General features: G+C 43.2%; 1 protein-coding gene across 1 annotated transcript in view; it reads right to left on the bottom strand.

The window, feature by feature from the left end:
* Nucleotides 1-4193: 4193 nt before the first annotated feature.
* Nucleotides 4194-26004, bottom strand: part of C13H1orf21 (chromosome 13 C1orf21 homolog) — a 208443-nt gene continuing 186632 nt past the window's right edge. Inside the window, exons 5-6 of the mRNA XM_046681528.1 lie at nucleotides 25302-25362; nucleotides 4194-4985 (exon numbers count right to left, since the gene is read on the bottom strand). Of these exons, the coding sequence (XP_046537484.1) occupies nucleotides 4947-4985; nucleotides 25302-25362 (100 nt within the window). The 3' untranslated portion in view covers nucleotides 4194-4946. The remainder of the gene's footprint in view (nucleotides 4986-25301; nucleotides 25363-26004) is intronic.

Raw genomic sequence — 26004 nt, 5'->3', positions numbered from 1 at the left:
AAGCCTTGGGACCCAGGAAAGAAATCACAGCACTCGAAAGCCTGTGCTGGTCGCATCTGGTCTCTAACGGTAGAAGTACAGGTTCCTTTTGTGGATGCTGAAAGGATTCCAAGGGGAGAGACTTGTGCCTAAATTCCCAAAGCCTTTTCCTTCTGGGCTCTAACGTTCCATTAGCCAGTGGCCTCTCCTGGTTTGTGTGTAGCTCATCAGATAGGGGAAGGCCAAGTAAAACACTTCCCATGGGGAAACCAAGCTGGTGATGAGCCAGAGAGAGATTCTGGAAGGTAGATGCCCCCAAAGGCTTGTTTTCACAGTGTTGCAAAGGGCATAGTAATAATAAAAAAAACTTGGGAAGTACTTGAATGACGTCTTTCTTTCAATGTGGGCATTTAGGTGGGACAGATCCATTCCACACGTAAGATACTCTACTCAGGACGTGAGGGTAACAGATTCACTCCACAGGATTATTGTGAGGGTTACACAAGACAATTATAAAGTGCCTAGCACAGGATCTGGCACAGAGTGAGTATAAACCATAAGTATTAGTTCCTTTTCCTCTTCTCCCCAGATTAGATTAGATCCCAGAAAAGGTACAAGAGTTCCCTGAAAAACATGGCATAGCTAGTGAGTCCTAAGGTTTGTCACAAAAGTAAATACATTCACCCACAATCCTCATTTTCCGCCATTGCTTTTTGACTCGTTTCTAGAGACACATGAAAAGGTGACTGAAGCGAAGGACATTTTCCTCTGCCCTGGAAAAACACATCCATTCATCGGCCAAAGGCAAGTCATAGACCTCATTCATGAAATTCCAGAGGTTTACTGCAGGGACGTGTGCAGTGTGAAAGCCAACTGTCTCGGTCCCGCTCCCCTCCCCCATCCCCAGCTTTCCACAGGCCCCTGGGGAGTCCAGTAATCCACTCGTGACAGCGAGAAGCCAAAGTTCCTGCCTGAAGCCACTTTTTCATTATGCCCTTAAATACATATTGCTTCTCCCGACCATGCCCTATTTTTCTACTGGGGTTTTAAGTAACTTAACAAAATGTTTAATTTCTGAGAGGTACAAAGATATAAAGCTCTGAGAATGTCCTCCAGGGAGAAAAGCACGGAAGGCAGATTTTACATAAAATTATAGAATGCAACCTAATGCCTTTTTTTTTTTTTTAATCAGGGAGTTGGGAGGAGGAAGGAGAAAACCTTAGATGCCATTGTTTTGCCTTTCATAAGGAACATATCAGAATCCCAGCGTCTAAGATTCAGAGTCAGTATTTTCCTGGATTAAGAATTTGATAATTTTCTTTCCTATGAAACCAACATAATTAACTGAGTCTCTTTTCTAAGACCAACAAAGATGGAATGCTCTTTAAAATTCTTGCCAAATGTCTAAGCAGGACTTATAATCAATAAGCCAGTCCTCAGGCTGCCTTGCAGAGGACTGAGGTAAAATTCATAAGAGGCATAATCTCTGTTTTTAGCAGGCTTATGGAGAGTCAGACCCTAAGAGAAAAAAAGTAGCAATGAGGTTGAGAAGAGGACAAAGTTATGACTCCAAGAGGGATGGCATCAGATGGGATGAAAACGTGGGTGCCGTCATCCCTGGGCCTGCTCCTGGGGGCTGTAAGGTTGCAGGCTTGGCCACGTCTGACCCTGGGTGAGCCCCTGACACAGAGGTGCTCCCTTCTAACGTGGAGGAGGCTGGCACCAGTGTAGGGGACGGAAGACCCGAGGTTACTCCTCAGTCAGGTCAGCTCTTATTTGAATCATCAAAGCCCAGTCCCAGACCACGGGCACTGCAGACGGGGAGAGACCAGTCTCCTAGCAGCCGGTGGGTGGCCCCTGCCGTTTCGGAGGGCTGACCTAGTTTTCTGGTCTCCAGACTTTGTACCTTCTTTGTTCCTAAATAGACCATAATACCACTCTATGCTCCAGCCTGGGGCTAGGAGCCATCGCTGAGGTAAAAGCCTCTTTTAAGGTTCTCTGCCAGTGACAAACACGTATTCAATTATGACAGCAGTACTGCCCCAGCCTGAATCTCCGCCAACCAAAAGAAAGTCGCACATCAACTGCTGAACTTTTACAACCCTACAACTCAGAGCACATAAGGCGTGTGTAATCCAGCTGTAAATCTTGTTGACAGTCAGCCCCACCCACTGGCCGCTAGGCAGCTGGATTTTGAGCTGCACCCAGCACACAGCCATTCTATCAACTCTCTCTTCTAAATGCTTCTCAGTCCCTTTCTCATCCTTTTCCTCCCTCCATCCACCAGGCCATTTCCCTCCCCTCCTCCTTCCATCCCCCTGAGTCCTCAGAGATAACAGCCAACAGAAGCACTAGCTTCTGGATTATTCTTTTCATAGTATCTGACACAATCTGCTTAATGTTCAGATACATGGGGGAAAAAAGGCAAAATATGTTTGCATTAGACCCTTTCAGAAGGCATAAAAAAACGTACAAACACAAATCACTTGACAATTTTATGATTAAAACCAACAAATGGGAAACAGACAGTTTTGAGTGTTGCTAACATAATCAAGCATTCCATGCCAACCCGCTCAACCACCCCATTTCTCAGATCTATTTCTAGATGTACCAAATGTGTCTGCAGATGAAGTATGTTTGCACATCAAAGAGGTATCCAGTGTTAAACCTGGGAGACAGAACTCTGGGCGAAAGGCCACTGATCCACGGGCACGACGCTTCTGGTTTTATGAAACACTCAAAAGTCAGGTTCCCAAGAAACACTTGGTTCTGCATACATGTGTATCATGTCAAAATGTTAAACATGACCGTAAGAAAAATGACACGAGCACATTTCATCTTCGGGCGGAAGGTGGAAGGGAAGACACTATCTGAGACACCAAGACGAGGAGTCAGATGGAAGACGTTTAGTGTTTGCTTCATTCTTGCTTGATCAGAACAAGAAATCCAGGGAAAAGGTCGTCCACATAACAGTGAACAAAGTCTGGAGGGGCCGAGTTTGAGGTGGGGCTTAGCAGTTCCGTTTACAGTTGAGGAAAACTATTTTAGTCACTTGGCCAAAAACCATACAAAGGGAGGGAACTTAAAACCTTAGGCGACTTGACTCTCCTTGCATTTTTCTGCTTGAAGCAGGATAAAAAGCCTTACATTTTGGCTGTGTCTCTATTTATGTAACAACCACAGCTGCTCCCCAGAATAGCTGCTGTTGGCTGAAAGAATTAAGGGCTTTTGTTGCTAACATTTGAGTCCATTTTCAATAGCTCTGGACTGAGTTTCCTTCCTCTCACTTTTGTGCCCGGGGTCTAAAAGGAGATAAGGAATCTCACCATTAGCACATCAATGGTGCCATCAATTGTGTGGATGGATTTTAAAGTCCAGGCTCATCTCAGCAAGAACAAATAGAGCTTCTTCTATTCTGTGGCAGGTGACCTCTCGACTACCCAGAACATAGTAACTAACCCATCTTTGGAGGTTGGCAGTGTGGCCTGACATGGAGGCCCTTTGTATTCACAACCCCAAAGAGAGAAACCTCTGGTGCTCCTTCTGTGTTTTTGTGGGACAAACCCAAACCTGGACCGCTGGCGTAGCATTTAATAGGGCGCCCTCCCCTGAAAGTAACAAAGAGAACCCTCGGCAAAGCTATCAAATGCGTTAAAAAAATACAAAAGTTATTTTCTCCTTTTGATTGCTATTTACTTGTGACAACATTTGTTAAAAATATTACTTCTGTCTTTCAGAAGAGATCATTCTCTTCATAGAATATGGAAAAATAAACTCTACCAAACCCACAGTTAACATTCCCACTTCTGCCCTGGGGCTTTGGCCTGTGCATCTCCAAAGATCATCACCAGTGTAAAGGTACCATGTTTTCCAGAAGGCAAACAATTCTCACTCACTATCCAGTGCTGCGAGCGAGCAGACAAGGAAGAGGCAAGGCTCACGTAACATTTCGAAGGGAGAGAATGAGGCAGTAGGATGGTTTATGTGCTAACGAAATGAAAGGTAACGGGGTGGTTTCAGGGCTCCTGAAAAGTCCTGAGAGCTCCCCTCATCTCTTCTGACCACTCACAGCCCTGCCGAGGCTTGGTGGATTACTAATGGGAGGGTAGGGAGCCACGAAAATCAATTCTTGGTGTCACTGCAAAGGAGGGCTCAACTTCCCCACCCAGGATCATCACAAAACACTGAACTGGATGAATGGGAGAAGACAAGGATACATAAAAACAGTAAAATGTTTATTTTCTTAGAAAAAAAAGTGGGGAAGAGGGATTCGAAATGATTGTGATCACACTTCCGTCTGCGTCTGAGCAAAGCCAATGTTGCAAGCTTAATCCTTGATTAAGATACCTAGTAAATGAAAGAACCCGCTGCTCGCTCCTATGTCACTTCCAGGAGTCATGTCACAACATGCTTTTAACCTATAATAGCTTCTCTGCTGCTTCTTAGCAGAGAAACAAAGCTTGCCATAGCAACCATCCCATCTCTAAAGCGCAACATTGCCAGTGAGAAGCAAGGCTCTGGACCGCTCGGGAGAGACAGCAAGGGAGAGGGGAAGGAGATGCTTGTCTTAGAAGCGGAACCGTCTAGAATAGAAGTCTGATATCTGAGTTCACCACTACCTCATCTTATAGAAAATAGGTCGGAGAGCATCTGTAAAACCAACAGGATCTTTAAGGTGAAATTGCAGAATTTTGCTGCATACCTGGACACAAGAGAAGTGAAAAGTTGCAACAAGTTTTAACTAGCAGCAACAAAGAAAGTTCAATAACAGTTTTCTGTTTGATTTTAGCAATATTCCTTTGCAAGTTCTTTAAGAAACACTGTAATTTAATGGGGCATACGATATGGAACGATCTTCTTTTGCTATAGTGCTGTTCATTGAAGAGAACCGACCTTTGCAAAGATTTCAACTGGGGTGTAACCTATTTACACAGTAGTAGCTCCGGGTTTGAGTGGGAGAATTGGTGCTATGTGATATCCTCTTCTTCCGAACAGTAATCTCGACCCTTGAGGGGAAAAGAAAAGAGTAACACATGAATGAGAAATTCAAAGCAGAGCCTGAGACAGTTACTCGCAATCAATTTTCTCTCCGCATACGTCTCCTTGTAACAGAACCCAGGCTTTATCAGTGACTACTGAGAACAAGGTAGATACGTCACAAATACGTGCTGGCTGATTTATTAACTGTATATACCTCAAGGCATGGAAGTTTTTACCAAGCCCCAAATAAGCCCTTATTTTATATTGGTAAGAACTTGTATTATATTAGGCATGTACAAGACTCAGCCTTTCACCAAGAAATTGCCAAACGGACGATCCATTCAGGAGACCAATATCTTATGAAGAAGAGAAACTGAAAGGAACAATGAACAAGTCACTTTCAGCTGGGGCCTGGGCTGCTCACATTCCACAGCTACCTCTCCATGTCTGGAACTCACAACTTTACAGAGGGGGATGGTGCAATCCAGGGATGTCTTAGTTTTAATCCACACTAAATTAAAATGGATGAAAAACAAACAAACAAGGATTCACTGGATATGTATCGCATATTTAGGGACTATGTTTGGTATGTGTGGGAGGCACAAGAAAGTCAAAAATGCTTTTGATTCATTTGCTAACAAAACAGGTTACTTGAAAGCTGAAGGACTATACATGACTGTTCCTTTGAACATTTTTCATCCTCTCTCCAGTAGGTTATATATATCCTGTGAAGGCACGTTTAGGACTGGGGTTTAAATTCCACATCTGACCTAGCCGGCCAGGGTGTCTTGGTAAAAGCACAGGGCTTCTCGGTCTGTAATCCCTGACAGATAATATGGATCGAAAAGTCCCCGCCCCGTCTGCAAGAAACTGTCACAGATAGGGGCTTTGTAAAGTCACGGCTTAATACTGTTTGCATCCTTCGACCTTTTTCTTTTTTTATATACACACTATGTTTCAATTTTTTGAAGAAATATTCTTTTAAAAACAGAATTTTCTAAACAGCTGGAACTTATTCCTAAAAGTATCTAAAACTTAGGGGCTGGCCCTGTGGCCGAGTGGTTAAGTTCGCGTGCTCCACTGCAGGCAGCCCAGTGTTTCATTGGTTCGAATCCTGGGCGCGGACATGGCAGTGCTCATCAGACCATGCTGAGGCAGCGTCCCACATGCCACAACTAGAAGGACCCACAACGAAGAATACAAAACTATGTACTGGGGGGCTTCGGGGAGAAAAAGGAAAAAAATAAAATCTTAAAAAAAAAAAGTATCTAAAACTTAAAGAAAACAATAATTTTGCATTAAACTATTTCTCAATGCATTACATGTTTCTTTGACACAATAGGTATATATTAGAAATATTTCATAGTCTCCTAATATTTAAGTGTCATCATAATGAATTATTATTGTACATCTGGCTGGGTGGTAATCCTGCCTCTGTGACTTAAGAGGTCTGGCATCTTGATCAAGTTACCTCTCTGTGTCTCAGTTTCCTCATCTATAAAATGAAGACAGCACAGTACCTACTTCCCACGGTTGCTTAAGGTTAAACGAGTTAATAGTAGTAAAGTGATTAAACAGTGCCCAGGATATAATTTCATACATGTTTGTATGTGTGTGTGCGCACATGTGTGCATGTATATTTGATAAATAAAAACATGCAGCCACACAATGAAGTCTTCAGGGCCTGTGGACGCATGAGTGGTTGCGTGTTCCCACGCTACATGGCTCCAGATTGCGTGTTCTCTTTGAACGTGATTCACTAATTAGCCTGTTTTGGTTTCCTCCACCATCAGATTGCCAATTCTCGCTCCTGCTACTTACAGGGTGTCTGAGCCCAGTGTCATCTCCAGGTTTGTTGTACTTGTTGCATAAAACATCTTGTGGGCAGAGAAACTGGGTGACCAATCTTCCTGAGAAGAGACGTGTGCACTCAGTAGTCAATGCCCCACTGAGAGCCCCCTGGGGACACTGCCCAAGCAGACGCCATCCCCAGCCTTGGCCCAGACCTCTTAGGAGACACTCTCTGAGCCACATGTTAGAAAGCTAGAAAGGAGAAGCTCATGGACCCTGACTGTTGGAGTTTATTCTCCAACATGGAAATAAGACACATGCAAACATATCAACACAATGCTAAGAACGTATCAGTCAATGCTCTCCATATCTCCTCAACTCTTGAGGCCCAGCGAGTGGACTTGCAAATGGATGCTGAGTCTTTAGGTGGAGGGGAAAGGCAGGGCTCATGGAGGTTTTATTAGGGATGGAAAGAGGACATTCTCAGTGTATATATGGATGTACATACTGTTGTGTGACATTGGGCATATTACTGGGCTTTGGTTTCCTGGGGATAATCATGGTCTATCTCATAGGGTTCTGACCAGGATGAAATGGGAAAAATATAGTGTCTGGCAGGTAATCAATAAATATTAGCTCCCGCTATGACTACTATGACTACTATTACTACTATTAAACCCTGTGTTTGTTCAGTCCCCTGGCCGGGGAACAGAGACCTCCTTCCTTGTGGCTGTGAGGACTGTGGTCAAAAACTGTGATCTGATAGGTGTCAGGGAGCCCTTCCTCCCACCTCAGCCTTGCATCCCAAACAGGCCAGAACCCCATGTACTGGAATAAAGCATCCGTGGCAGCCACCTAAGTCCCTGGCCTTCTTATATCTAAAGGAGGCCTCAAATCAAAGGCCCAGCTGGCCAAAGTGGGGTTCAGAGGGTCCCCTCATTCACAAGGAAGCACTTGGACGCAATGACAGACAGACAGACACAGACACAGACACACGAACTGGTGTACTCATTAACAAAGCTGTGTTTCCAACTCTGTAGATGACTTACAGGGTCACGCGGCAGAAAGAGCATTTCCAGACCCTGGAAGTTCACCGTCACCCTAAGAAAGCACCCCTTTTTGAGGGACACATCTATATAATCTATATAAATGCATATAAATCTACAAATCTGTATAAATCTATATAACTCTGTGTATACCCAAGACTACAACTTTCATTTCCCAAGCATTTGCTCCTCTGAAATTATTATGATTACTATGAGAAGGAGAAGAAAAACTGCATTAGTTGCTTTGCAGACACTGTTTCTTTGGCTCTTCACACCAGCCCCGCAAGGTAGGAGTGGGGCCTGTTCCTCGTGGGGAAACCTCAGAGAAGCCCAAGACCACAGGCCCATTCCTTGCCCTTTTCATTCTGACAGTAGCGAGTTGATAACCAAAGTCAAATTCAAATCAGTTTCATTTTTGTTATTATCACCTGTCAGCAGCTCTGAGAACCAAATATTTTATGAACAGAAGAGCTGGAAATCAAAAACATCGAGACTAAGAGCTCCCTCATGGCCAGTGTTGTCTTAAGAAAGGGTAACCTGAGCGAATTGTTATTGGCGTGGCCCCGTCTCAGCACTACAAGGGGCCCCACCTGCATGTGGCCCTACCAGGTTGGACAGGCAGCTTGCTTCTATAATATGATTTCACATCTCATTTAAACTTTTTTTTTCGTTTTTTGAGGAAGATTAGCCCTGAGCTAACATCTGCTTCCAGTCCTCCTCTTTTTGCTGAGGAAGACTGGCCCTGAGCTAACATCCGTGCCCATCTTCCTCTACTTTCTATGTGGGACGCTTACCACAGCATGGCTTGCCAAGCGGTGCCATATCTGCACCTGGGATCCAAACCAGCAAACCCCGGGCCCTGAAGTGGAATGTGCGCACTTAACTGCTGCGCCACAGGGCTGGCCCCTCATTTAAACTTTTAAAGAACTGTGCTAAAAGGAGAACCTTGAAACCTTCAGCTGTCAGAAGGCAGGAAGTGGGAGTGGCCTGGGTTTGGGAGATGCATAGCAATTCTCTTGGCTGAAGCATGCCCTTTCCCCTTAAGGGACTACAGAATGAAGTCTTTGTAAAGACCCTTCACGTAGTCAGAATCAGGGACTGTCAGACACAATTCCACCCTTGTGCAAAGGACACACTGAAAGCTACAGAGAGAAAGATTCCTCCGAGGCCCTCGCAAGCTGGACGAACGGAAACTCCCAATGAGGCTGACAAGGCAGGGCTGTCTGAACCAAAGGGGCATTTTGGTGCAGACTCAAAAAACCTCAAAGAGCTTTTGCCCACCATTTCCCTTGCTATGCCCTACTCTCTAAAGGTTTCCATGTCCTCTTCAGTTGTCTGTATTATTTTCTTGAAAAGTTAAAGAAACGTTAACTCAGAACATACATTTCTAAGGTTCTAGGGTAGGATTCTTTGTTTGTTGAAACGTCTAGGCTAAGAATTAGAGATATTAAGGAGAAGAGAAGGAAAGGACATTATCCTAATTTTAAATTCTGCTAGTTTAAAGAGGAAGAGCTCAGGGGCTGGCCCTGTGTCTAGTGGTTGAGTCTGGCGCCCTCTACTTGGGCAGCCCCGGTTTGTGGGTTTGGATCCCAGGCATGGACCTATACCACTTGCCAAGCCATGCTGTGGCTGTGTCCCACATGCAAAGTAGAAAAAGACTGGCACAGACATTAGCTCAGAGCTAATCTTCCTCAAGCAAAGAAAGAGGAAGATTGGCAACAGATGTTACCTCAGACAAATCTTCCTTAAGAAAAAAAAAAGAGGAACAGCTCAAAGGGTGACTTCAAATAAAGCCACTGTTCCTCCAAAGTGCCCACAATACTTTTTCTCCTTGAGGTTAGGTAGACAAATAGTCTAGGGCTGGCCCAGCAGTGTCTGATGTGATCTTGTCATAGAAGTCTTTAGTACATTTCTGTAGACCTGTGTGCATTCAGCCCAATTATACACCTCAAGCATATAACATCAGCTGTGAACTGAGTATTTTCTCAAGGGAGTCGAATAAACTAGAAGAAAGTTAGTGAGAGGCAGCACTGAGTCTCAGTTTCCCCATCTGTAAAAGGTGGGTGGTGAGACCTAATTTGCAGAGTTGTAGGAATTAGAAGTAATACAGGTAAGGTGTTTAGCAAGCTTGGCACATGGTGGGTACTTAATAAACTAGAGCTCTTATGACGATACTGAAAACTGAGATCAGTAGACCCAACAGTTAATAAACGGTGTGAGAAAGTGGGCCCACAGCTGGATCAGTCAGTTCTGCTCGGGTCCTCAAACAAGCCGGGCACCGCAGGGCCTGGTTGCTGGTCCTTCCTCCTCCTTCCTGGCTGGCTCCTCCCACCCCCAGGCCTCACTCCATCCATTACTTGTCATTTTCTAGCTCTCTGCTCAAATGTCACCTCATTGTCTTCCCTGAACACAGCACAGTAGCACTTCTTACTCTGCTGCATTTTTATTTATATTACTTATCGTTACCTGACATTAATATAGTCATTCGTTTCTTTATTGGCTGTCTTCTCCCTTCAACAGAAGCAGCAAGGGGGCAGAAACTGTGTTACGCGGCTGCTGCAGCCCCGGGACTTAGACTAGTGTCGGCAACATGTTAGATGCTCAATAAATATTTGTTGAATAAACGACAGGATGAAAAATATCCAGCGAGTCATGAAATTTTGGACTTGGAAGGGGACCTAGCGGTTTTCCTCTCTGACCTGGCATCTAATGTAGGACAGTCTTCTGTTTGCCACATTCCAGACGGGGAGCCTTCTCTTTCCGGCTAGAACACATCAGATACTTTTCCGAGCTGCCCATGAAACTGCTCAGCAGCTGAGCCCAACCCTGGCTCTCTGGAACTCCCACAGAATGGCTGAGTGTGGGCCTTTGGAACCAGAGGACAGGACTTCCCAGACGGACAGCACCACTTGGTCTGTTACCTGCGAATGACATGGCTTCCATCTGGGTCTCCCTCTCTTGCACGTGTGCCAGTTTTTCTACATTCTTTTAAAAAGGGACCCACCAAAAATCACCAGCACGGAATAAGATAACCCAGAAACACAGCCTAAGCCATATAAGAATTAAGTATCTGACAAAGGGCATCACCAGAAACAACAGATTCCAAGAGAACTAGTGTGCTAAATCTTAACAATAACACACAGAACATAAAAGTGAACTCTTGTCAAAGCTCTGGAGAGAGAGATAACTCTCAGCCTCAAAGGACCAGAGAAAGATCACAAGGAAAAATAAAAAGATGAACACATTTGGTCATATAAAAATGAAGCTTTGTGTGTCAAAAAAATAACAAAACAAGGGCTGGCCCCATGGCCTAGTGGTTGGGTTCAGCATGCTCCGCTTCAGTGGGCCTGGGTTCATGGGTTCACATCTCTGGTGTGGACCTACACCACTTGTCAGCCATGCTGTGGCGGCATCCCATATACAAAACAGAGGAAGACTGGCATGGATGTTAGCTCAGAGCTAGTCTTCCTCAAGCAAAAAAAAAAAAAAAAAAAAAGACGAAGATTGGCAGCAGATGTTAGCTCATGGTAAATCTTCCTCAGCAAAAAAATTAAAAAAAAAAATCAAACAAAATAAAAAGGCAAACCTGGTAATGGGAAAAATACCTGCAGGATACAATGTGTAAATGATAAAAGCCATATGAGGACCTCATAGTAATAAAAAATAAACAGTAAGAGGATTTCAACAAGAGGGAAGGGCATGAAATAGAAACTCATTCAGAACAAAATAAAACCAGTACACAAATAGAAAAACGGTCTGCTTCAGTAATCAAAAAATACAAATTAAAATAATTAGATATGATTTAAAAATAGCGATACTCAATTCTTGTGAGTGTACAACAAGATGTAACTCTCGTATATTGCTGGCAGCTGTGTAAAATGGTGTGGCTGCTTTGAAAAGTAACTTAGTAATATGTATTATGAGTCATAAAAATGTTCATACCCTTTATTACAGCAATCATAGAAATGAGGATCAAAGATAAATCCTCAAATATATGTTCTTTAAAAATACAGGCATTGACTCCCTGGGGCTGGAGGTGGGGATGCAGTTTGACTGTAAGCAGGCAGGGAGAGTCTTATCCAGATGATGCAAATGGCCTAACACTGGAGTGTGGTGATGGTTGCGCAATTTGCTAAATTTACTAAAAATCATGGAATTATACAAGTCAAATGAGTAAATTTTACGGTATGTAAATTATTCCTCTACAAAGTTGTTAAAAGTATATGTACAAATATTTTCATTGCAGCATTTTTATTAGATATAAAAAAACAATCAATCTAATATCCTAAAGGAAAAATGGTTACCAACGTGTGGTTTGTGTACTCACTCTCTGCTATCAAACAGACAAACAACAGGACCAATGACTCAGTATGTTCCAAACAGGCAGGTCCTTCTTGTCACCACTGTACTTTCCCACTTTACTGTTCTCTTCCCTCAGACTCCCTCCCCAGGCCTCTCTATGTGGCTACCTAGTCCTTAGGAACTCGTTCCAACATCCTATCTTCAGTGAAATCTTTCCCAGTTGCTCTAGGGAGAATTGGTCTCTTGCCCCCGCAGTGGTCCTTCCATCCCACCACCACGTTTTATAGTAATTTTAGCCAAAACGTTTACCTCCCTTACTCTAGGGGGCTGGACATGTCTCGTATCCATCTTCATCTTTTCGATAGCCAATGGAATCCTTGTGTGGCCCACATCACAGCGGATATGAACACTCAGGTGTTTGGAGGGAGGCAGTGATGGGTGTGTGTGTAGGGACGGAGGCTGTCGAATGACATTATACAGGAAGTGTCCTTGGACTTTTTTTTTTTTAAAGATCTGCACCTGAGCTAACAACTGTTGCCAATCTTTTTTTTTTTTTCTGCTTTATCTCCCCAAATCTCCCCAGTATGTAGTTGTATATCTTAGTTGCAGTTCCTTCTAGTTGTGGCATGTGGGACGCTGCCTCAGTGTGGTTTGATGAGCAGTGCCACGTCCGAGCCCAGGATTCGAACTGACGAAACACTGGGCCGCCTGCAGCGGAGCGCGCAAACTTAACCACTCGGCCACGGGGCCAGCCCGATAAAGAATAAGTTTTGAGCAAAAGTATCAGCAGAGGCTGGGGCACAGCTGGTTACAAGAAGAGCCTGGAACTAGGAGGGAACATCAGAATCCCACTGTCCGTTACTCCTCATTTTTATGTATAGATGTAACACCTATGTAAACCACACATGGAATCATGTCTAGTTCTCTTTCCACAATGTTCCATCAGGCATCTCAAACTCAGTCTTTTGCTGTCATCACAAAATTCTGAATTAAAGAATCACACAGGTACTGCCGTGGGGCCAGATAACTAAATAGTCTAGTCAAGATCCTCATGTTCGGAGAAAGCAAACCTGACGCTTTGTAATGAAGGCTCATTACAGAAGTTTGTATTACTGAGGCTTATTTTTGTCTGGAAGTGTGAGTTGTGGTACTCATCATAAAGCAGACTCTTATTTGTTGACTGACTGAAGAATTCATCCTCCTCTCCTTTACTCTCTGGATGACTCCGAGAGCCTCTGTCAGTTTCTGGTCTGTGCCTCATTTTGATTCTCCTACCTCTTGTCTGCTTCCTTTACATGAATCATCTTCCTGCTCTCTCTTCCTACCTGTGGGCTCCCTGAGTCTCAGTTTCGTGACTTAGTCATGTCTCCATGACAGCCTTCTACTCTGCCCTGTGGGCCTGACCGGCTTTCCGGGCACCCAATGGCATCTTGATTAATGAAACACAACTGCCCCAAGGGTTTTGGTGCAGAAATTTAATGGGCCCTCTCCCTCCTTGCCCACCTAATATCTTTTTTCCCAACCTTTCCTTCCATGTATCTCCATCCAGGGGCAACCTCAGATCCAAGTGTCTATGGGAATTGGGACATTTAAGCTCTGCCTCTGGATTAGGAATACAGGGGCAGGAGGGCTGCATGCCCCTGCTTGAGTATCTGGGAGTGACAAGGTAGAATCCAGAACAAACTTGAGGAGGAGATGGGCAAAGGGTGGAAAGGTGGAATGAAGGACCCCCTGGGGGCCGCTGTTTGTTCCTCCGGCTGCAGGGCTGCGAGCGCCAGGGCCGCCTCCATCAGGGAGTGTTGCAGCAGCATTTGCGTTTACAGTCCAACAACAATTCATAACAACAGTTTTGAGGAAATGCCGAAGAAAAGCAAAAGTAATTAGCTGTGCTGCTAAAGTCCCCTCCCCCAGCTGACTTCATTAGAAAAATCAATCGAGGCATTAAGGGCCGTCTCCGTTTCTAATGAGCTTTATTCTAATTAGACTCACACATTATTATTTCAGCTGAAAAAGGTCTCGTTGGCAATGAGCAGTGGGAGTGTGACAGCCCTGACTGCTTCTGTGACCATATATAGGAACGATCACGGCGCTAGCAGCAGCAGTGACAACAATCGCAGGAGAGTGGCCTTTTCATTTCCAAGAGAGAATAAGTACAGCTTTAAGCCCCCCACGAAGTGTCTGTTATACCCAAATCCTCATTCTCCTGACAAAAAGGAGGATGTTTCAGAAACTTTAAGGCACATATTTCTCAAGCTTTCTCTGATGTTGGCGCTCAGAGGACTTCAATGAGCTCGCTCCTTTCCCACGTGGAGGTGAGCAGGAGTGAGAATAAAGAAAAGCAGGGATAAAGAACGTGGGACGGCCCTGTCTCTAGGCCATATTGAAGTGGTGTCCTAGAGCAGGGGTTGGCAACTTTCTCTGTGAAGGGCCGAACAGTAAATATTCTAGGCTTTGCCCTCCATATGGTCTCTGCTGCAACTCAACTCTGCCGTCGTAGCCATCAGGGTAGACACAGATAAACGTAAAAGAATGAGCGTGGCTGTGTTCCAACAAATATTGTGGCCACTGAAGTTAGAATTCCACATAATTTTTCACATGTCAGAAAGTATTATTCTGCTTTTTGTTTTGCCCAACCATTTAAACATGTAAAAACCATTCCTCCTAGATTTGGTAGTTTGCCCACCCCTGTTGCAGAATAGAATTGCCATCAGTGGGTTCAGAGGCTAACACTGTCAAGGGCTTGGCCCTCTTCCTAAGAGCTCCAACAGTAGAGATGATTTCCATCTTGAAAGGCATTTCTCTCAAGATGGAGCCAGAGTTCTCCTCCAAAATGTCATTTTATAAAATTGTTTTTATTTTACAAACAAGAAAACCGTCAACCAAAATCAAAATTAAATTAAAAAAATTTCCTACCACCCCATCTTCCCAAGAAATCAGAGAGTTCAAGTCTCATTTAAATCTCTGTCCATATGTAGGTCATTTATATATAGTTTCAATCTTACAATAGACACAATTTTTTTATTTTGCTTTTTTCACTTTACATTATCTTATAAAAAGTTTCCCTGTTGTAAGTGATTCCTTATAATGATAAATAGATTTAACATAAATTTTTGTGGAATTCTTTGTGGAAGATTTCTAGGCCATTTGACAGACAATTCAGAGGGATGTTGTAACTTAGTCTATTCTCAGGTGTAAGAGTTAAGATTTAAATACTACCCCTCACTCCCAAGCCAGGACAACCCACTTGGTAGACTGGAGCCTCACGGGGCTCCTCCGGGATTCACTTCCTCTAGGACACGAAGCCTCACGGGGCTCCTCCGGGACTCACTTCCTCTAGGACGTGAAGTCTCACGGGTCTCCTCTAGGATTCACTTCCTTTAGGGCAATGGATTTAGCAAGTCTGAGATTTCAATCCATATGCCTCTTGACAAAGACGTGCTTTCCAGACAAACTCTCAGAGCTCTTTGTTCTGAACTAATTGTTTTACCCTAGAATTTATCCTGTATGTGGTTGGAGGTTTGGGGAGACTAAGCACACACTTCCATTCCTTATAGTTTTTAACTGAGAACAGTCAGGAGTCAGAGGAGCATCAGCTTTCGTGCTGGACAGGAGACCTCAGAAGGCCTTCCTCATTCCCCCTCTCACCCTGAGGCCCTCTGGAGCATGACCGAGCCCCCCAGTCACAGGCGAAGAGAGGGGAGGATGTCGGGTTTCCCTTCTTACTGCTCCACTAGACCAGAGAGCCGAGAGTGTGAAAAGCTGCCTTTCCCTCCTCCCCACACACAGGAGGGACACTATTTGCTGGATCACAGTGCTCACCTTCCCTTTCCTTTCTCTTTGCTTTCAGAATAGGAAGCACATGCATTTGGCCAGGAGGACAACTGCAGCTGCTGACAGGAGGCCCCTGCCCACAGAAGACAGAGAACAGCGAACTAGCCAGACACGAGGGAGAGAAAGCCCAGGGGGCAGTGAGGAGGAGGTGTCCTGGGCCCAGGGTTCGGGAGAACACGTCTGTTTGACTTCCCTCCTCTTCTAGGACATGGCTAAGGTGGCCAAACAGGACCCTAGAAGAGGAAGAAAAGCAGGGTCCATGGACTTCACTATGGAGCCTGAGGTCTCCACTCGCCCGATGAACCTAACCCTTTACCTGGGAATAAGCACTTTGGGAGGATGCCATCAGAGGGAGGCCCAGAGGACACAGGAGGGGCCGGGGCAAGGAGACCTGACTGGACTTGTGGGGACTCTTTAGCCTACTGGGTTACGAAGCTCTGATTAAATTAAGGGCTGTCACACATTTGGCCAACTGGCCGATAAGAACAGGAATTAGCAGAGGTCATCCCCATCTGTGGCCATGACTCTCAGAGCCCTTGGAAACAGGAGTGATTTCAAATGAAACCGAACATACGGGCGTTTACAGGTGACTTAGGGCATGGCTCAGTGCCCATATAGCAGTGCTTCCTGAAGCTTTTCTTCCACCAAAATGCACATACTGGGATGCCATGGAAGGTGTGAGCAAGGCCAGGGACCACTGTGTAATGTGCTGTTTTCTACTTGACATTTTGGCATAAACATATTCCTGTTTTTTTTTTTTGAGGAAGTTTAGCCCTGAGCTAACATCTGCTGCCAATCCTCCTATTTTTGCTGAGGAAGACTGGCCCTGAGCTAACATCCATGCCCAGCTTCCTCTACTTTATATGTGGGATGTCTGCCACAGCGTGGCTTGCCAAGTGGTGTACAGGTCCGTACCCAGGATCTGAACTGGTGAACCCCGGGCCACCGAAGCGGAACATGCAAACTTAATTGCTGTGACATCGGGCCAGCCCCAACATATTCCTGTTTTTATAGACTTCTTTTAATTGTGAGAAGTTTAAAAGATAGAGAAAAGTATAAAGAATGTAAGAAACACTGTATTTCCATCACTCAGATATGAGAACTAGTACTAATATTTTGTAACATCTGCGTCTAGCCACCACCCTTCTCTCTAAGAAATGAAACTACCATCCCAGCGCCATACCCCTTCCCCCAGCCCTGGCACAACAACGGTCATGGGTTTGCTATGTGTCCTTCCAGCTCATTTTTGACACTTTAATATTCATATCATATTTGTATTATATCAAACTATACTTTATGTGTATGCATATTTAAATATATAACAGATATACATACATGCCCTTTATAAATATATCATGTAAAAACACACCATACTAATGTGTGCATGCACACATGTGTTTGTGTGTGTGTCGTGTCAGTACATCATTGCCTGGCATATAGCTGATGATTAATGAATATCTGTTGAATATCCATCTAGAAACAATGTACGGTATTTGTGTATTTTTTAATTTGTATGGTACTATACAATTTTTATTATTCTGCATATTCCTCTATTTAATTAATAATATGATTTAAATTCTATAATTGTGGCTATATATATGCTTGGTTCATTTCCTTTAACCGCTGCATAATGTTGTACTGTAGGAATACAGAGGATTGTATTTATTCATTCCTCTAGTGGCAGACACTTACATTGCTTCCAGTTCTCGACGCAGAAGTTTAATTGATGGTTTTTACTTGTTCGTATTAACAGCACTTGTTTATATATCCTGGCCCCAGATCGTTTTGATGTTTTAAGTGTTACAAATATATTCCAAAACCGTTCACTAGAAGCTCTGCATTTGGGAACTGCTAGGCTCATTAGGGAGGTGGATACCAACTGAGGGTACTCACCTGGCTCCTAGTGTCTATTTTCAATTTGTTAAGAACCGTGAGGGAGGCAGGGTGTGAATAAACATCTCCAAACCTCCAACAGCCCATTTTGAGAATATGAGTTTAGTCTTTGGATTCTCCTCTCTTGAATCTATTTAGAAAAATGGGATTAAAATGAGGGCAGTCTAGAAGCGTCTGCTCTAAGAATGCTTTCTCTAGGAATGGAGCAGAATAGGGCTCCATTCATCAGAATTTCAGAGAGGAATAAGTATCCTACAAATACCAAGATGTCTCAGAGTAAACGTTTGAAGAAACGCACAGAACATAATATGATTCATAATTCCTTCCCAAGTGGTATAAAGGGCCTGTCGGATGCTTTGCTACAGAGGGTTTTGGTTAGCGGGAGTTTAAAAAGTCGGGGGTAAATTGGATAAGATATTCTCTAACATTCTTCCCAACTCAAAATTTTATACTTCTACATTAAAAGCTCCCCAGGCAAGGGCCCAATTTCCTAATTCCTTACTATTTACCTCCTATGGTCCCTGGCTCACTCCTGGGCCCAGAGAACACATTCCAGTTAAGCTTGTTAAAGGAATCAGATATTACTCTTACCGTTTTAACAATTTTGTTGGGGATCCCCTTTTCTGACTTCTGTTGTTGTATTTACAAAAGCAGGTTTAAAAAAAAATCCACAAGAATTAAAAAAGAATGAAACCTCTAAACAAGAAAAATATAGACAGGGATTCAGCTGTTGCCGGGTCACTGGCTCACTGACTCATTCTGTAATCACAGCTCAGAGGAGCACTGGTTATTTAATGGCTCTGTACCTGCTCACCAGTCTCCAAGTCCTGCACATGATTCTACCACCTAGGAGGGTGGCGGGTCATTGCAGTGGAGAGTATCCTAACGCTCTATCTACAGGGAGACATCTGCTCACAGGAGGGCTCTTGATCAACCAAGATTCAAGCTGATAAATTCTGCATTTTCAGTTTTAGTCTTAGCGCCCCCAACCCCCCAAATCCTTCCTCTACAAATGGCCTTTTTGATATGGATACAGGCACAAAATAAAAGCTACCAATTACAGAGCATGTACAATACATCTAACACTCTGCTAGAGACTCTGCAGTGAATTTTCTTTAATTTCCCAGACATGTTAGTACTATTATCCAAATTTGTTTTGGTGACTAAAACAAAGATCAGAAAGGTTAAACAATTAGCCTGGAGTCACACAGCTCTACTGCTGGAGCTGGTCCCGGGATCTGCCCTAGGTTTGAGGCATAGGCTCTTTCTCTTCCTCTGTGTGTCTCTCTCCCGGACCTCTTTCAGTCCAGTTTCTTGGCACTGTACCTGCTATCCACCTGCTATGTTGCCCCACGTTATTAAGAGCATGTCCTACCACGCTGAGCCCGCTGGACCACATGGCCTTCCTTTGTATACTTTTGCCTCTGCTAAGCCCAGTGGCCTTATCTGCACCATTCACTCATTCAACAGGTTTATTAAGCATCCATTCTGTTCCAGGCCCTGTGCTGGTTCTGGGGAAATAAAGACAAATGAGATCCAATTCTTATCCTTAGGGAATGGCCTGTGTAATGCTTCGAGTCCTTTTAGAGATTCTTAAAGAATAACGCAGCAGCTACAGAGATTGATACCCTCTCTATCCCCGAGTGCTCTCTGCAGGGCTAAAACGATGCCCATGGCTGCCAGATGCAAGAGTGGAAAGGCTGTGAGAGGAAAGGAAACAGCTCAGGAAGAGGACAGGAAGGAGAAGCTGAATGGGAACAAGGTAAGGGAATGACACCTGCCAACATCACTGCCTCTCTGCTCTGCATAGTACCCTGGGTGGCCGTCCCATGATCAAGCACTGCACCCACGGCAGAATGCCACCACTCGCGCATTGTGCCCCATTCTGCTGTGGAGTTCAGAGCACTGTCAGCCACACTTCATTCACAAAAAATGGCATGGTTCTTATTTGCATTCGTGTACTACATTGTTCCGGAACCTGAACTCTTCTCCTCTCTTGCTCCCTAAAGAGCCAGGTTGACAGAACCTCGAGAATTCTCTGAAAATCAAGCCCTCCAGAAAAAAGAAAGTGAGCAGAGACTGAGTGTTTTGCATTTCTTTTCGGCTTCTTGCCTGCTTTATTTTCCTTAGCTATATCCCCTTCTACTATTAGCTACATGGGAACGCTAGGCTTCTTAAAGCCCAGAGTGTGTGCACACTTGGCCAGTGGTTCCTACACCACTGTTACCATCGTGACTATTAAGAAGACATTGCATAAAGCTATGCAGCAGGGAGAAAAGCAGAACAGGACCGAGTCACATCCTTACCCCTGTAATTACAGCTTTAATTTGGCTGATGAATGAGGCAAGGTACACGCAGGAAAGAGAGAAGGCAAGGCAGAGGGATGAAGTGAAAGGAGACACAAGGAAGGCTTTGGTTATTAGCAAAAGCAAGGCCATACTGTGTTTACCGTGGAGCAAGAAACTCTTTAATGCAATGAGATGGGCAGCCCAGCCCACTTCCAAAATCCTCAGTCAGCAAGAGCATCTCTCCGCCAGTGTTGAGCGACTTGGTAGTTACTGAAAGTGACAATCTGCTGGGTGGGAGCGACAAGCTATGACTTCCTCTGCATCCACGGGGCAGGCAGTCTAACATTCTTTAGGATTTGATACAGCAGTCCCAGGTTTTCTCATCAGTAGCAGGCACTGAGGAGGCCTTTAAACACACCACCAGAAAGTAAAACCCATCATCAGTTGCATCTGCCAAGTATTTCACTTGGTTCCACGGCAGCTCTGAGGTTAAAGAGTCTCCTACAGGAAGAGTTTAGATAGGGAACCAAACATCGCAGTTCATAATTACCCGCGTCACTCTCTTCACCAGATAAAGAGCACTTTCTGGTTTCTGACACACTGATTCATAATGTGAGTCAGACCAATAAGACGTGACATTAAGAGAAGGAGCCCTCGAAAATAAATGTATAAATGTAGATTTTCCATGATCTTCCTCACCAACTAGATTAGCACTCAAACATTTTCTAAGTGTAAATAAGTTTTCAATAGATGCAGAGGTCTACAGATAAACAAATAATCTTTTAAAATCAGCTGATTTTAAATCCACATACTGCTCTTTCTCAGACATTTTCTCAAAAATTTCACATTGAATAATTCCAGTCAACAGAGGCAGAGTCTCAAAACCATATAGGAACATGTGAGCTACAGTAGGCACGCTGATGACACACCCTCAGGGGGTGAAGTACTACGAGCTATTTTTAAGAAGTAGGAAGGAAAGGAGGATGGTTTTGGATGGGGTCATGGGCACTGTTTCCTAACCCTCTTTAAAGTCAGAGATATACATGGATGAGGGTGCTGGTGAGACTCAAGGGTGCTCACGGGTGCAGTTGGGCCCTGGATCCCAGGGAAGCACATCAATGAAATGCATCATAACGAAATCTACAGGTTCTCTGCCTGGGACCCAAGGACAGGCTCTAGTGAATTATAAAACCCTGAAATTTTACTTAAGAATTTTATGTATATGATATCATATGCATTTTTTATAGGGACAATCTTTATAACTTTTATATGATTCCAAAAAGATGCCCATGACCCAACAAAGCTTAAGAGGTCTTGCATGAGAAAAACTAACCAGATGCAAATAGCACAGAATTGAGACTTTTTTATTTAAAATTTAGCGTTGTCTTTCAGAAGGCAGAAGACTTCTCGGCCGTCAGCTGTTCTTACGTCCTCATAAAATATAAATTCCTGTTTTTGCCTGGAGAAGATAGTGTTATTGCAGATACTTAAAAATATGTATTTACTATTTCTGCTTCTTACAAGCAAACTCAAATGTACAGTAGAAAGCATGTCTTAAAATCTTACATGATCTGTATTTGGCACTATATACAGAAACCCCTCCTCAAGGCCAAGTTTTAATAATCTAAATACAATGAAAGACTAGAGTTGAAAATCACTATCTTGCTCTGCAGTAAAGTGTCATTTTCTTTAAGCTGCCAAATTAGGCAAATGTCACCATTCCCATAAGGTTTAGGAGAGTGTGAATTGTTGGACACAGCGACAACTACAGATTCCAGTGGAATAATGGTAAAATATCAGAGTAAAAATTAATGAGGTAGAAATCAATGAGGCACTCCCACAGGATTTTTACTCTCCAAAAGGAAAAGCAAAAGTAAATACAGCAGAGGTGATAAAGCTCCTTTGAACTTCCATTGCTCTCCTGACAAAATCTCTACCTTGGTCATCTTGGGATCCAGCTCAGCGTCCTGGCCTTCTGCACACCAGCACAGTGAAATGGTATGGCGTGTCCACAGAGCTGTCCCAACTGCCTGGTTAACAGACCTCAAGTTTCAACGCCTGACCCAACAAACACTCGTGGTCAATACAGGGGGACCTACTCACAGTGACAACAGGGGGCAGGGGGTGATGGAGGAAGGACTCCTCAATAAGTAAAACAATTACATTTTTAGAGAAATTCACTTTTAAAATTGAGCTCCTCAAGGCAAGAGACTGTCTCCTATTTATTTTGTGTCCCATACTTCCCATCTATTTTTGTATCCTGAGTAACTGGCATGATGTCTGGTACTCAATAAGTGCGAAATAAATTTTTTTTAATGCACTTTTACTATTTGCTTTTCTTTGTCACCATTAATTTCTTAGAAAACCACTTGTCCAGCTGTGGTACAAAGGGACACTGCAGCTCAGTACCAGGACAATCTCTGAATGAGAGTAGTCCAAATTAAGCTTCCCTACAAGTATTAAACTACCCTGATAGCCCTAGTTTCTTTATCCTAATGGTGCCTTTACATCTGTCTTGAGAGAGACACAGCAGAGATTTCTTTGGCATCAAGAGGGGAGTTCAAAAGTAAACTCAAGCCATGAAATGTAGATATTCAATAAATCACAAAGGATGAATCAAGGAAGGGCAGGCTTAAATCTCCACAAGTTGGGTCAGTTTTGCTTCTTATCAATTTAAGGAAGAAACAAAGAATTCGTAGAGATTTCTGAGAGAGAATAAACCTCAAAACTCAAGGCTTCTCAGAATGACTTCAATTTTCAGCATGAAGCTCTGAGTTCAAATTTATTTTTGAAATGAACCCTATAAAAACCTAAAGAATAGGGCTGGCCCCGTGGCTGAGTGGTTAAGTTTGAGCGCTCTGCTTCGGTGGCCCAGGGTTTTGCTGGTTCATATCCTGGGCGCGGACATGGCACCACTCATCAGGCCATGCTGGGGCGGCATCCCACATGCCACAACTAGAAGGACCCACAACTAAAAATACACAACTATGTACCATGGGGAATTTGGGGAGAAAAATCAAAAATAAAATCTTAAAAAAAAAAGAAAAAAACCTAAAGAATAGATCTGAGTTGCATGTATGGTTCTCCTCATGCTAGCCTGGACCAAAGAAATCTTCTGCAATGGTAAAAAGTCAGGAAAATAATTTGTAAGAATTCAACTTTCAACGGTGAAGATTAGGTTAAGCCAAACACATATATTAGGAAAACATTTTAATTTTTGGAGGGTTAATGGTTAAACGATGCATGGGATAGCATATTCACAATATTCAGAAGGATGAACTTTAGATGAGAGAGGAGAAACAGGAAAGCTTGATTCAGAGAGGATAGAAAACTCCCTAGAAATCTGTAACTGGGTGCATGTCACAAATGATGTAACAGCTCTTCTTTGATATAAATGTATTCAAAAGTGGGAACAGTTTATGCTGAGTGTGCAAATGTGCCTTTGTCCAGGGACGGTTCCATTCAATAAATGATCAAGTTATAAACAGCTTTTGTTGTGTAAACACATCACAGGCTACAATGGGGATGCAAAAGGGAAAAGGGAAATCGGGTTTCAGATGGGAACAATGAATTTCAGTTTTGAGTAAAAAGAGAGAGCATTTCAATCATAGAAACATACTGGAAAGGGACTGGATTATCTTAAATGCCTTGTCAGAGTTTGTAGATGTTTAAAAAGATAACTCAGAATTCAGGTTTCAATTTTTAGACTACCTCTAACTACTTAAGCAGATCTTTTTATTGCCAAAAGGCTAGTGGAGGAAAAAAAACGTGAACAAACTGAGAAAGAAAAGATCTTCACCATTATAGTGGGAACAAAATATTTCTTTTTACGCTTCTCTTTACCAAAACAAAATGTTATCAGCAAGTTAAACAGTTTTTAAACCAATATGTGAAACTTGGTAATTATTCCTACATGAAGTTTTCAATCTAAAAAGTCATGCAAAAGCCAAAATTTCACTAAAAAAAAAATTACACTCAAATGAGTATTTATGCACAGCCAAGAACACTACAGATTACACCACCATTTTACTTCCTTACCCATCTCTATTTTTCACATTAGTACACATGCTGGTCTCTTAATTGTGCATTAGAAGATTATACAATTATTCTCTTGGGGGGGTCCACCTCAGATTGGGGTCTGTTGCTGAAATACTGATGAATTTAAGACCTGCTTCATTATCTTCCACTGAGTGATACATATCATAACGTAGGAATTCATGAAGAAATGCTCAGATAAAAGGGCCACAAAAAGCACAAAAGAAATACAAATTTAAATGGAAAAAATGTCAAAGGTAAACTTGGCCCATGATGCCTTAACTCTAGTTGTGGCATGTTCTGAATTTAGGATTTTACTCTTCTTCAAGAAAAAGGTTTTCAAATTATAATACTCAGATTTATAACTTCAGTATTTAAAATTCACCCCTCTGCAGTGATGAGCAAGCCTTTAATTATTACCATATTCCATACTTCATTCAGTTGATTAGCATATGGCACTCTGAAATCAGAAGTATGAGCTCAGTTTCCACATGGACCAACTTTGCATCTTTCTGTCAATGTAAATCCACACGGCCCTAGAGAAGCAAGTTGGAGACTGTGTGTTGCAGTCAGACATGGGCCAGAATTCCAAATTGTCCACTACTAGCCTTGCAAACCTGGGTAAGTTACTCAAGCATTCTGAGCCTCAGTTTCCCTGTCTGTGAAACGCAGACAACACCTGTCTCACGGTCACTTCCCAAGGAAGGTACTGATTGCAACATGCATGCGATGTTTGTAAAGAACTCAGAGCAGCGTTGGGCAGGTAGTCGGCACAGGTAGTTGCTAAGCTTGGGCAGGTACTAAGGGCCTTCTTACCGGCAGTCTGCGGTCGGAGCAGGGCATCAGTGCAGACAACATGCAGCGATAGCTCTACGCTCTGTCTCTAGGCAAAGGCTCTTCTCAGTCTCTATCTGGCTTTACACACCTTAATTAATGATCGACAGCAGCCCAGGATTCTGGGAAGCTCTATTATACATTAAACATTCTCATGGCCACATTTTTTGGGGGGGGGTTGTGCATTTTTGTTTTAACTCTCTCCCCATCCCCTTACAAGAATAGCTTTGTAAAGACAGAAACCAGAATACTGTTACCTCAACTCAGGAGACAATTCGCTTTTTTCCCTTGAAACATGTAATTTATTTTACTTCTTTCTTACCTTTTCAATTTTTTCATCCAGCATTCTGAAGAATTCTTGTTGGCTTTCAGAGATGTGCATGCTGAAAAAGAAAGAGTAGTTAAGCGCATATTTCAAGGTTTTCTTAAACCTAGCTCCCTCCAAAGAAAAATGTTGAGTTCCTAAACTTTGGGGCAGACATTATTTATTACAGCCTTTTCCACTGAAGCACTCTGAAGTCATATTAAGGATAAATGTCATTACAGTAATCCTGCAAGTGTGTTTCATAATAGTCTATCAGTTTCTATGATTTAAAGAATATAATTTCCTTTCAATGTGCACCTTATTTATAGTGCTGTGACTGTGAAGTGTGTGCCAAATTCTTTCTTCAGACAAACATTTGTGATTTAAAAAAAAAAACATAGGCAAGCAGCACATGGCATATTTCAACCCTGTGAGTAACCGTAAAAAGAAAATATATCCCAGTTATTATACTGAAATGTGTGTTTTACAAAGGTTGTCAGCATCAGCATGATGTTCAGCTGCCCGTGTAGGTGTGGGCTGGCAGCAAAGGAGCTGAGAACGTGACCTCGCCCCTGAACACCTTCTGCACTGGCGACAGCAAATGCACCTCTTTGGAACTGAAATTCCACTGCGTGTGGGAGCAGTTCAGGAGGCAGGTCTGCAAACACTTGCCCTGTGTGTTTGCTTGTCCTACGCTATTTAACAGATGGACATGATTAGT

Source organism: Equus quagga, chromosome 13 (assembly GCF_021613505.1).
Source record: "Equus quagga isolate Etosha38 chromosome 13, UCLA_HA_Equagga_1.0, whole genome shotgun sequence".
In the NCBI taxonomy this organism is placed as follows: Eukaryota; Metazoa; Chordata; class Mammalia; order Perissodactyla; family Equidae; genus Equus; species Equus quagga.
The sequence above is the reverse complement of the archived record's forward strand: the minus strand, read 5'-3'. Positions and strand labels throughout refer to the sequence as shown.